Source organism: Dendrobates tinctorius, unplaced genomic scaffold, assembly GCF_039654945.1.
Source record: "Dendrobates tinctorius isolate UK_male_01 unplaced genomic scaffold, ASM3965494v1 ptg000070l, whole genome shotgun sequence".
Lineage (NCBI taxonomy): Eukaryota > Metazoa > Chordata > Amphibia > Anura > Dendrobatidae > Dendrobates > Dendrobates tinctorius.
In genome coordinates, this window is record NW_027361738.1 from 26,427,530 (window position 1) to 26,440,457 (window position 12,928).

General features: G+C 40.2%; 1 protein-coding gene across 2 annotated transcripts in view; it reads left to right on the forward strand.

Moving 5' to 3' along the window:
• DLEC1 (DLEC1 cilia and flagella associated protein) overlaps positions 1-12,928 on the forward strand; it is a 121,817-nt gene that overhangs the window by 62,845 nt on the left and 46,044 nt on the right. For both annotated transcript variants that reach the window (XM_073581481.1, XM_073581480.1), the window contains 7 exons: positions 2,623-2,797; positions 2,894-2,987; positions 7,502-7,632; positions 9,502-9,660; positions 10,115-10,254; positions 10,999-11,152; positions 12,385-12,495. In XM_073581481.1, the coding sequence (XP_073437582.1) occupies positions 2,623-2,797; positions 2,894-2,987; positions 7,502-7,632; positions 9,502-9,660; positions 10,115-10,254; positions 10,999-11,152; positions 12,385-12,495 (964 nt within the window). The remainder of the gene's footprint in view (positions 1-2,622; positions 2,798-2,893; positions 2,988-7,501; positions 7,633-9,501; positions 9,661-10,114; positions 10,255-10,998; positions 11,153-12,384; positions 12,496-12,928) is intronic.

Below are 12,928 nucleotides of genomic sequence, written 5' to 3' on the forward strand. Positions count from 1 at the left end.
GCCCTGAGGTATCAAAAGAGTAGAAACCCCCACATGTGACTCCATTTTTTAAACTAGACCCATCAAGGAATTCATCTAGGGGTGTGTTGATCTTGTTGAACCTTTAAAATTTTTCAAATGTGGATGTAAAAGCAAAAGGTATTTTATTTTTTCTGCTAAAATGTTGTTTTAGCCTCAAATTTGTGATTTTCACAATTGATAATAGGAAACCCCATTATTTCTAACGCAATTTCTCACGAACACGACAATGCCCCATATGTGCTCAAAAACTCCTGTTTGTGCATATGGCAGGGCTTAGAAAGGAAAAAGCGCTATTTGATTTTTGGAGTAGATTGTCATGTCAAGTTTTCATTGCAGAGCCTTTGACATGCCAAAACAGCAGAACCCCCCCCCCCCCCCCAAAAGTGATCTTTTGGAAACTTGACTCCTCAAGGATTTAATCTAGTGCTGTACTGAGCATTTTTAACCTACAGGTGATTCACAAAATGTTATAACATTTGGATATGAAAACAAAAAAATATATATTTTTTTCTACTAAAATACTGTTTTATAACCAAATTTATAATTTACACAAGGGATAATAAGGGAAAATGGACCCCATAATTTGTTATGCAATTTTTACTGACTACAGTGAGTGATACCCCACATGTGGTTGTACACTTCTGTTGTAGCACACAGCAGGGATCGGATGGGAAGGAGCAATACTTGGCTTTTAGATTGCAGATTCCGTTTGGATAGATTGTGAGCTCCACTAGCTGAGCCCCTGAGGTGCCAAAACACCAGAAACCCCCCCAGATGAGCCCAAGTCAGAAACTTCACTGCTTAAGGAATTCATGTGCGGGTGTAGTGAGTATTTTGAACGCATACGTGCGTCACAGAATTTTATAACATTGGTATATGTTAAACATTAGGATATTTATCAACTTTTTAGTGGTAAAAACGTGTTTTTTTATTTGCAGAAAATTTTTCAGTAACCCAAGGGTTAATAGGTTAAACCAGACCCCACAATTTAATGCGCAATTTCTCCTGAATTCAGTGATCAGTGATTTCTCCTGAATATGTCATCAGAACCTACTGTTAGGCCAAACATCAAGGCTGCGAAGGAAGGAGCACTGTTTGGCTTTTTGAGCCCTAGAATAGTTTTTGGCTGACATTTGGGGAACCTCTAAGGTGCCAGAACAGCAGAAACCCCCCCAAAAGTGACCCCATTAAAGAAATTGCACCTTTCAATGAATTCATTTCCGGCTACAGTACCTGTTTTGTAACATCCTCCACGCCAGGCTTTATTCTAGAGAATTGTAAATCTGCCAGTTTAGTGCCCATTCATTGTGCCTCCATAAAGTGTAGAGCCCCTATAAATTGTAAGCTCCTCCATTCATTGTGTCCAGCTTGTGCATCTGGTGACACGCACCCCCTAAATTGTTAATTGGGCTTGAGCCACTACAGTAATGCCAAACATGTGGCCACTTTCTGAGGTTTAGGCACAGAGGGGCTTAGAATGAGGGGGTATTTGGATTTGGGAGCACAGATTTCCATCTGCCTCATAAGTGAATGGATTCATCAGGGGTTTTGTCTGAATCACATTCTTTGGGATTTACACGGAAACATCAAGTGCTCAGCAGAGAGTGCAGGATAAATGTGACCCGAAATCTAATTTTGATTTTGGGGACGCAGACTGAACAAATAAACAGTACAAGAATAGTTCTTCTTTTTGTACCATGCAGTATAAGTGATAAGGCGACTTTATTCTTGTTTGTCGGGTCAGTACGATTTCAGTGATACAAGATTTATATCATTTTTTATGTTTTGCTACTTTTACAGACTGCAAACAATATTTTATAAACATTAATTTGTTTTTGCATTGCCATATTCTGACAGCTGGAACTTTATTTTTTCCTACACAAGTCATATTAGGGCTTGTTTTTTTGCAAGACAGTTTGACTTTATTTGTACCATTTTTTTAACATAATAATTTTTTATAATTTTTATAATTTTTGTTTGTTTTGTTTTTTTTTACAGTGTTTGCTGTACAGAATAAATAACATAACCGTTTTATAGTTCGAGTAGGTCCGGACACAGTAATACCAATTATGTGTACTTTTTGTGTTTATTTTTGTTTTAACACAAACGCTGCATTTTTAGTGGTGAAATGGCTTTTCATGATTTGCGTGCACTTTTTGTGTTTTTTTTTTTTAACTTTTGTACACATTTTATTCCACTTAGTCCCACTGTGGGACATGTATAAGTTTTACTCTGATCGCTGGTCTCATGCATTGCAGTACTTGTGTATTGTAGTGACTGAGACCACTAACAGTCAATGTGATCTTACATGCCGTCGTACTCTGGGGACATCAGATTGATGACATCAGCTTACCATGGCAATGATTGGCACCCGCGATTACAATCACTGGGGTCGATCCTTCCAATGGGGGTCTTTTAACCACTTAGATGCCGCTGTCACAAATTGCAGCAGTCTTTGAGAGGTTAATCAACTGATCTGTGCAAAATATTTGTGATAAAGTTATTGCCTTTGTAGTTTCTTCTTGTACATTAACTATAATACATTTTTACCATAAACGGTGTAATTGTAGAAGTGAATAAACATTTAATACTTATATGCAGCACAGAACAGCATCCATCCAGCGTCACTGAACTGGACCCTGCATTACAAGATATGATCGTCATTGACCTTGATATTAAAGGCACAACTGAGCCTTTTTATATACTCTTGGAGCCATATGCAGTCATCTTTTCTGGAGAAAGCTTTACTGGCACGGCTATGAGAAAACAGTTTAAGGTCAGTATTAAATCTGTAAAAATAATACCATAATTTTGCCTATTCGTACCATGATTTCCCTTCTTGTTTTACTATATGTTGTGCAATGTCTTGTAGATGTGGAATAACAGCAAATCTACAATCCAGTTTGAGTGGGAAAACATCTCGTTTCCAAATATTATTCAGATTGAACCGCACTCTGGAAACATTGGTACTCATGTATTGTCCTTTTTCCATATTGTTATCATGCATTGTACTTTTAAGAAATTATCTTCTATTAAATGTAGGAAATAATTGGATATACAACATGGTAAGGTGACCAACATCACAAAACAATCACTGACCTCAGGGAGACCAGTCAAAGAAAAAACTGCGGCAGCCGACAAAGGCGCTCAATCAGTGAAATCCTAGGTGCAATGCTCCCTGGGAAATACAAATATGCAAATAAAGTCCGTGGAGCCTCATTTAAGAGTCTCAAACACGGGACCAGCCAGATCTTCCTCCAGGGACGGACCCAGCCAAGGGGTGGCTCCTTTCGGAAACCACCATTACCACCATATTAAGTGGCCCTTTAAGTCAATATCCAGCTCTTTACGAGTTTACAGCTATGACAAGGGAAATACCAAGGCCAGGTATCCATCCACAGACAGCTGTTTCGGGGTGTTGCCCCTCATCAGTGTGGAGTAGGATTCTGGCTAGATGGGAGCAATGCCTAGTAGACCAACATCACAAAACAATCACTGACCTCAGGGAGACCAGTCAAAGAAAACACTGCGGCAGCCGGCAAAGGCGCTCAATCAGTGAAATCCTAGGTGCAGTGCTCCCTGGGAAATACAAATGTGCAAATAAGAGCTAGATATTGACTTAAAGGGCCAATTAATATGGTGGTAATGGTGGTTTCCGAAAGGAGCCACCCCTTGGCTGGGTCCTTCCCTGGAGGAAGATCTGTCTGGTCCCGTGTTTGAGACTCTTAAATGAGTGATTTGTGATGTTGGTCTACTAGGCATTGCTCCCATCTAGCCAGAATCCTACTCCACATTGATGAGGGGCAACACCCCGAAACAGCTGTCTGTGGATGGATACCTGGCCTTGGTATTTCCCTTGTCATAGCTGTAAACTAGTAAAGAGCTGGATATTAACTTAAAGGGCCACTTAATATGGTGGTAATGGTGGTTTCCGAAAAGAGCCACCCCTTGGCTGGGTCCTTCCCTGGAGGAAGATCTGGCTGGTCCCGTGTTTGAGACTCTTAAATGAGGCTCCACGGACTTTATTTGCAACATGGTAAGGTGTTATGATGTAACAGGATGAAGCAACTAAATGTCTCACAGTGACTTTGCAAGTTATATTCTCTTAGGCTACGTTCCCACTATGAGCTTTTGTTGAGTTTTTTTACTTTGCATATTTTTAAAAAAATGCAAGTAATCTATTTTACTTAATGGGTACAAAAAATCTGCAACATCAAAAACTCATCAAAAGCTCATTGTGAAAACGTAGCCTTAGGGTATGTGCACATAACGTTTCTCTTTCAGGTGAGTCCACTCCCAAAATCCGCAGAACTATCTAAACACTCAAAGATATAAAATGATTTATTGTTCGTATGCTCAGATTTTGGAGCTTCTTTTAAACACTTCAAGTTTCCAAAGATTCCAAACGGATAAAATAAATGAGAAGATGCCGGCAATATTTCAGGTATTTTCCACTCTCATTACAAGTCAATAGGAAGGAAGATGCCTGAAAGATAGCCGAGTTTCTTTTGAGCATTTTTGCTTCAAAAACCAATGGCGGTTTCTTCATTGTTAAATGAAGTTTAAAAAGCATCCTGAAAACACCATTAAAAAAGATGCCCCCAAATGGACAAGGAAAGCAGTAAAAAAAAAAATCCACCAGCGATCAGAGACATCCCAAAAGCGCTCAGGAAGAGTCAAAAGCAGCATTTCCTAAAAAACACAGCTGGTTTGCCCCCTGAAAGAAAACATTGTGTGCACATACCTTTAAAGGGGTATTGTCAAGTTGTGTCGTGAGCAGCACAGAGATATCCAGTCTCTCTACTTATTGATTGCTTGGGGGAGAGGGTACTCCTGCTTGTATGACAGTTCCTGCTTCTACACATTAATGGTCTGTCAGTGCCTGTTCTGACTCTACACTGTCATCGCTATATTTGTATATGAACATGCTAAGGCTACTTTCACATTTCCGGATTTTAAATCCGGCGGGCTGCGGCGAAAAGTTGTCAAACCTGATCCGGTAGGAGCCGCAGCCCGCCGGATCATCTGTTTTTGCTGGATACGTTGCAGGAGAGGGAAAGAGAATCTTCGCGCATGCGCTCTGCAAAAAAGCGGTCCGGCGCTGTCAAAAAACGTTGCATGGAACGTTTTTTTTGCAGACACCGGACAGGCATTTTTTGCCGTTTCCGGCTAAAGCTGGACACGCCGCATGGCCATCAGGCGCAATGCGGCAATAATGTAAGTCTATGGGAAAAAAGCCGGATCCAGTGGCAGCAGGCGCCGGATCCGGTTTTTCTATTTTTCGCCACATCGCGCCTGATGCTTCAAAACGGAAATGTGAAAGTAGCCTTAGGAAAGTGAGAGCCATGGTTAGAAGAACATCTGGAAGCTCCCAATGGAGGTGTGGGGGGCTAGTTATTTTACAGCACTGGTAACGGCTCAGGAGCTCAGAGGGAGTGAGCTGAGCAACTTTGGGTATGTGCACACGTTGCGGATTCGTGTGCGGATTTGCAGAGGATTTGGCCCTGCGGATCCGCTGCAGATGCACTAGTGATGTACATGTTATCCTATGGGAAAAAAAACGCTGTGCACATGCTCCGTGCCGAAACGCAGCGGTTTATATTCCGCAGCATGTCAATTCTTTGGGCGGATTCTGCAGTGTTTTGACACTCATTCCATTATAGGAATCCGCAGGTGTAAAAACGCATGCGAAATCCGCACTAAATCCACATAAAATCCGCAGGAAATCCGCAGTAAAAACACGGGTATTTTGACCTGCAGATTCCGCGTGGAAAAATCCACACACGAATCCGCAACGTTGTAACTGTAGTAACTAACTGTTGTAGGGAAATCAATTGGTAGGAGAGGGTTGAGTGGGATTTTGGGTATTAACACGTCTCCTGGAATGTAGTTACTGAGCACACTCAACAGGTTCTGGTGACCGAGTTCCTTGGAAACAATCTGTACACTATGTAAGATATAAGTGTCTAATTGCTGGGGATCCTATCACTTGGATTCCTATCAATCAATAGAATGGTGAAAAGATCCCCATTCCTCCAACCAGCAGTCAGGATTAAACAGGACCTTTCACCAATTTGAGCATATTAAACTGACCACATCATGGAATAGTAGCTGCAAAGATGAGTAAAATGTCTTTTTAATTTTTTTTACTTATTTTGTTAATTGGGGAGATTTTAGCTTATATAGTTTAGGTTTTAATTTATGTTAAATTCAAGGGGGCATTACCAGAGGGAGTGTACTTCTTCCTCTGTATGACCTTGCCCAGTCAAAAGCAGGCAGCATCATACAACGGCAAAAATACTCGAACAAACAATGGGTTAGAACAGGTTTTCTCCAGTATGAGACATGTAATAACAGAGAGTCTTCTCTGATACTGATCTCACTGCAGAACTGTGTGTGATTAAACTGTGCCAACAATAGAGCAGAGATGATGGTGATTACATGCATATGTCAGCTTTCATCTCACAACAGTCAGACTGACGGGAGGGGCAGTACAGGAGAGTTTTGTCTCATACAAACATGTCTGCAGCTCTCCACTACCAGTGCTGTCAGTTCTGCAGCATCCCCTCCCTACCTCCTTGACTGTCGTGAGGTGAAAGATGTTAAGCTATGCTCTAGTTGTACTCACTCTGCAGATAGACCAGTAAAAAGAGCAGGCTGTCCGTTATTACCTGTCTCACACTGAGAAACCTGTTCTAAGGTATTGTGGGGGGGGGGTTATTTTTGCATCTCAATTGTTCCTGCTTGCTTATGATTGGACTATGTCACACAAGGAAAGAAGTATACAACCCCAGAGACAAATGTCTGATAATTTCCCCTTGAATTAAAGGTGTTGTCAACTACTAGGACAACTCCTTCTCATTTACCATGTTTTCCACCATTAAACTACTATACTCTCCTTCCAAGCTGGCGCTGTTCCAGCGGTGTCGGCACTCGCGTTCCAGGGGCTCACATGTGGTTGTCATGTCATGTGAGCCCTGTGCCCAATCAGCATTGTAACAGAGATGGTGTAATACTTGGATATCTCTGTCAGCCTTATGGACAATAAGTGGGACAGCAACCAGATTTCGAGACCATGATACTTTATTTAATCCTTACCACCTTTTACAGCAGGTTCAGTGATCGGGTAGGCCTCAGAGGTGGGACCCCCATTGATCACACATTGATCACCTATCCTGCTGCTAAACTCCCTTGAAAAGTGAATATATTTGCAAGTCCCCTGATTTCAAAAATGGGATGTTTATTCCTCATTTTAGAATGTTGAAAAAGTCCATGCACATCCTATAAAAAACATTGAGAACTTCTGGTGTTTTTGTATAAAAGGCCAGAGAGTCTTTGACTTTCATTTGCACCAACATTTACGTTTTGTTGAAATGATTTCCCGTAGCCCTTGTTATGCAGCATGTATGTATAGGTCCTATCCTGGGGCTTCTGATTTGATTTTCGCTCCCTTGTAGCTGACATAGAAATGTCTTTTCAGAATGTGGTAAATTCTGTGAATTTGAATTGATGTTCACTGGACTGAAAATTGGGTTCACCAGTGAGACTGTGAAGTGTCACATACTACACTCTTCTGAGCCGGTGGCTTTGCCCGTGGAGGCCACATTTAAGGTTTGTACTATTGTACTATTCATCTGGCATATTACACATAACTGCGTTAAACATGGTGCCAAACTAAAGTTTACACTGGATAAAACCTTTCCATTTTTATTTGTCGTCCCTTAGTATCCAACAGTTCAATTTTGCCATTGCATTATATTTGTTGTAAGCTCCGGAAATCCCTCAGTATATCCCCTGAATGTATCCATAGGACCTCACTGACTCTATTCCAAAAGAATATCTTTTGGCATATGTTGGCATATTTTTATCACTGTAAGGGCTCACACTCACATGCGAGAAACTCGGACATCTCGCATGTATTTCTGTGCAGCTGAACGCTCCGCTCCTGAGTGCCGGTGGCAGTGCCGGGTATTGACGTGCGAGACTTGTCCAAGTTTCTCGCATGTGAGTATGAGCCCTAAGGAATATTGTGGTAGACTTTGCTATTCCATGCAGAATCATATACTAAAACTACGGATACCATGCAGAATACAATATTTACATTATACTACTCCTGAATGTTATCATCAAAAAGTGGCTCAGGTGTGATTAGCACAGACTTAAAAGAGCAAATGCAAACCTGCCCTATACCACAAGAGTGAGGGGTCACATACTCCTATTATAGTAATCACTGTGACATATAATGAGAAGATGCTGCTTGTTGTTGTTTTCTGCTTTTAGTAAAGAGTATCAATCATGTTAATTTTTACTTATATGCTATTCCCCTCTTAAGTGTGCTGTAGATCGGTGGGGGGGCCCGGTCACTGACGGCTCAAAGAACTGCGCCCTGCATGAACGCACAGACAAGTTTAAAGGGAATCTGTCAGCGGGATTTCACCCCCCAAACTAATTATATGTGCAATGTTGCTCTTTCAAAGGCAAGATTGAATCCAAAAAGTTGGTTATTACTTGGACTGGTAAGGTAATAGAAGACAATAAAGTGAATTAAATTGAATTTATTGTCTTCTATTATCTTACCAGTCCAAGTAATAACCCCCTTTTTGGCTTCAACATTTTTGAATGGTTATCCATTTCTCTTGACACAACGATTGATCTTTTTATATAGGATATATAATTATTCAACCTAGATTACTATTGTAATAATTAATATTTTTTTATCTATTGTTGTGTTATTTGTTACAAACTCTTTCAAAGAAAAATCCAACGATACCTTTTCATGACCGGTTCATTCCTCCATTACTCATAAATCATCGTTTCAATTGATAGCAAATGGCTATGGTAGATCTGAAGACTGTGTCACTCCAGCTCTGTTCCCTGCCCAGCGCGATCTCCTCCTGCTCCACCCTCTATGATGTGCAACTTCAGGCAAAGGAGCGTCAGTCAAGCAGGAGGTTTCTGTGTGGGCTGAGGAATGGAGCTGGAGTGACACAGTCTTCAGATCTACCATAGCCTTTGCATATCAATTCAAACTCTGATTTCTCAGTAACGGAGGAATGAATTGGCATTGTAAAGGTATTGCTGGAATTGTCTTTGAAAAAGCTACATACACATATAAATATGTAGGGGTGTGAGATTCTGTTGACAGATTCTCTTCAATAGTAAGAATATTGGTCTGTACACCTCTCTCTGTTCGTACGCTCATGTAGGAGGTGAACGCATTTGAGCAGTCTTTAAAGCCATTGGTGAGGAGGTCTTGGGAGCGAGACCTCACTGCTCTGCATCATGTACGAAGTAGAGTAGCATATACAAAACATAAAATGATTGATACCCTTTAACCATGAAACACCGTGTTTTATCTATACCGTTTATGCAAGCACATGGTCTTATGAAAATTACCTGTCATTCTGACAAAGTCTGCCATTTAACTTGCTTAGTTGGTTTAACTTCATACGTAAAAACTTCTTTTGCTTTCCCTGACAGGGGCCACTGATAGATATCACAATTCCATCTCTTTACCTGGGGCTCATGAAACTGGGTAATAAAACACTCAGCAAATTTACTATTGAAAACATGAGTCCCTTGGCAGCAAAGTGGAAAATTCAAGAGAGTAAAGCTTGTATAGAAGCGAGAGGAGAGGAGGTAAGCTTCTCTATTAGGGTAGAACATCTCCGTAATACATTACCGAGGCATCATGTGGTGGCACTTCTGTGGCTCTGTAATGTAGTGATCTGGGTGCCACTTTTCAGCCTGTGTGCATGGGGTCTGTCTGGCTCTCTCCATACGGCTCATACACGTATTCAGATTTTACACCACACCATGAAAGTTTCATGTAGTTTGCAGCAGATTGCAGGATTTTTCTCTTGGACTACTCCTAGATTTATGTGTAGTGACAAATGTTATAAAACCCAAGAAGAAGGAAAATGTGTGACCTTTAGGCAATGAATTACTTGTAGAGTCCTGTGGGGATCTCCTCCTTGATCTAGATTCTTAGAGCATGTCATACATGTACAAGTCTTTCCACTGAATCTAAGGACTGTATCTTTTTTTATCTTCTAAATGGAAATAATACATAGTTATAATTGTGTTATAATAGAAATCAAGATTCTCCATTTCTCCGGAGAGTGGTGTGTTGCCTCCTCTAGGTACACGGGAGGTCTCTGTGCTATTTAAGCCATCGATGTGTCAGAGGTTGGAGACGGTGCTGGAGCTGGAAGTAGAAAATGGTGAAGGAAGGTAAGAATTAAACACTTAGAGTTCACCAATTTCTTGGATTTAATGGCCTGCACTAATGTGCTAAGCACTGTCAATATTTCACCAATGTAGGAGTTAATGTCTACCTGACATATCACACATAATCTCTAGAAGCCCATTCTAGTGCTTCTCTCATCTCACACAAGGTCAAAATGATTTTTTGTGCATTTAACCAGTCGAATTTTCCAAGAACTATCCCAATTCTCATGCTCTGGAATTGGCCATACACTCTTTTTTGAAGTGGGTGAGTCTTCTTCATCCACATTCTTCCAGCACTATATGTGCTGTAACGTTGTTTCCAGCATTCATCACTCTTGCCATTTCCAATAGTTTGCCTGCTCTGAACTGAAAGCCCGCTTCTCTCCCAATAATATATAGTGTGTGGCAAACAGGCAAGTAGCAACGGAGAGACAAAGACTTATCTGCACTTGTAACCGTATCTGCTGCTAGTGAGGGATTACACCTTCCAGTAAGCTGTGGATAGCAAGTTAGACAAATGGGATTGGCACCTAGTTACTGGCACATCGGAGCAATTTTTCACAGGTAGTAAAATAAATTTGAAATAAAGTGATCTTTAGATTGGCATTTTTTATCAAAAATATGGAGTTATCTGAAAGTGCAGTGACTATACTTCCATTTTGTGCTATGTATTGTATCTTTGTCGTTTTAGCTGAAATTTCCAGGTGAGTTGCCCACTGGTTGTTTTACCTGGTCCATTTGTTCTAGCTATCTCCCTGTCACGGCGAATGTCCAGGTGCCTCAGGTTTGCCTTCTGACCAGTTCCTTGGTGTTCAATGAGATCTATGTAGGAGTCCAAGCACAGTCAACTATAAAAATGCTTAACCAGGGACAGCTCCCGGCAAAGTTTTCCTGGCAAGAGGTAAAACACTTTTTCTTTCTACTATAGCAGGTCAAAAATAGGGCTGTAAATTCATGTGGACCAGACGGAAAGTGCAGAGTTGTCTCTGTGCTCCCGTCTCAGTACAGATATATTACCTATGCAGCCAAGCACTGACTGCAGCAGTGATCATTGTGCTGCTACAGTCAGTGATTGGCTATAGTGGTCACTTGCCCAACCAGACCAAACATGAAATACAGAGATTGATGAGAGACACAGGAAGCATTGGAACAAGAGAGCTAGGGGAAAAGTAATGTAAGAATTGATATTTGTATTTATTTTGCAGCATTTTTAACTTTTTTTTTTAATTGTGAGTAGCCGACATTGCCTTAGCTTTAGCTATAACATTACATTTACAGCCAATATGTTGAGCTGTTAATCGTAACCCATCTATTGTACATGTATGACAGCTGTCAGGTGCGGGTAATGGGAGAGCATTTTGTCCCATTAACAATAAAGAAATGCAAAAATAAACAAAATCATGTTTGGTATCACTACATCCGCAAACGTCTAATCTCACAAAATATAAAGTAATTTAACCCTTAATGGTAATGCTGTAGAACAAATAAACAATAAAATCAAAATGCTAGAGCTGCTGTTTTTTTTTTTTATCACTGCACCTCCCCCATAAAAATGCTATAAATAAAGGACCTCAAAATGGCATCAACAAAAACATCAGCTTGCCAGACAACAAAAATTTTTTACTTTTTTATTTCTACAAATTTCAGATTTTTTTTTTTTCGGCAACTAAAATATAAAGAACTTTAAAAGTTTGTATTCACTGAAATTGTGCGGAGAATTATGTCACCAAATAATCCTTACCGCCCACTGAATACTGTAAAGCAAAACTCACAATTTCAACGCTCTTGAAATTTTTAATTTTTTTCATGTATTTCAACATATTGGTAAAATGAATTGTGAAATTTAAAAAATGTAACTCGCCCTGCAAAAAATACGGTATGTCCTAAATCGGCTATGTCAGAAGAAAAAAAAAATACCATAGTTAAAGCTCCTGGAAGAAAGAAAGGAAAAAAATGAAAATGCAAAAATGTAAATAGGCTATGGCGACAAAGGGTTAAAATGATGGGAAATGCAAGAAATGCAAAATATTTTACTGTCTTTTTACATGTTGAAGCAGAACTGTGATACTTTAGGTGGACCTAGTACATGTTGTCTACATAACTGTTTCATCTAATGACCTCTATTTTCTGCAGTTTCCAGTTAGCCTTCCTGCCGCCTTGTCAGTATCCGTAACTCCAACACATGGCTTATTAGGACCTAATGAAGAGGTTGAAGTGTGTGTGATGCTGGAAAGCTATTCAGTGGTAGGTAACCATTTTTGTAAATACTATTAACTTAATGCAATTTGTACAGTGCCCCTAACACTCATAGCTTTTACCCCTAGCTCATGTAAGGGAACCCTGCAATAGAAGTCAGATGGTATATGTAGGACTGGGTATCAGCATATACAGATGACCAAAGGAGAAGTGAATTTAAGGTAGATGGCCATTGCAGGGTTCCCTTACATGTTCTCAATTTGCAATATATGCTTCATTACTAATACCTTATTATTGTGGGATATGTTAGCTCCTTGCCCTGTGTGGCCTATGCACGTATCTTATGTGTGTTTTTGTGCATGCTATTTGTCCACGTTTCCCCGTGTCTGTTCTACTATTTAAGATGTGATATTTTTTTTTTTACTCTATATGGGACTCCTTGATCATTGTTTCTCCTTCCCCTGGTCATGCTATGTAGAAC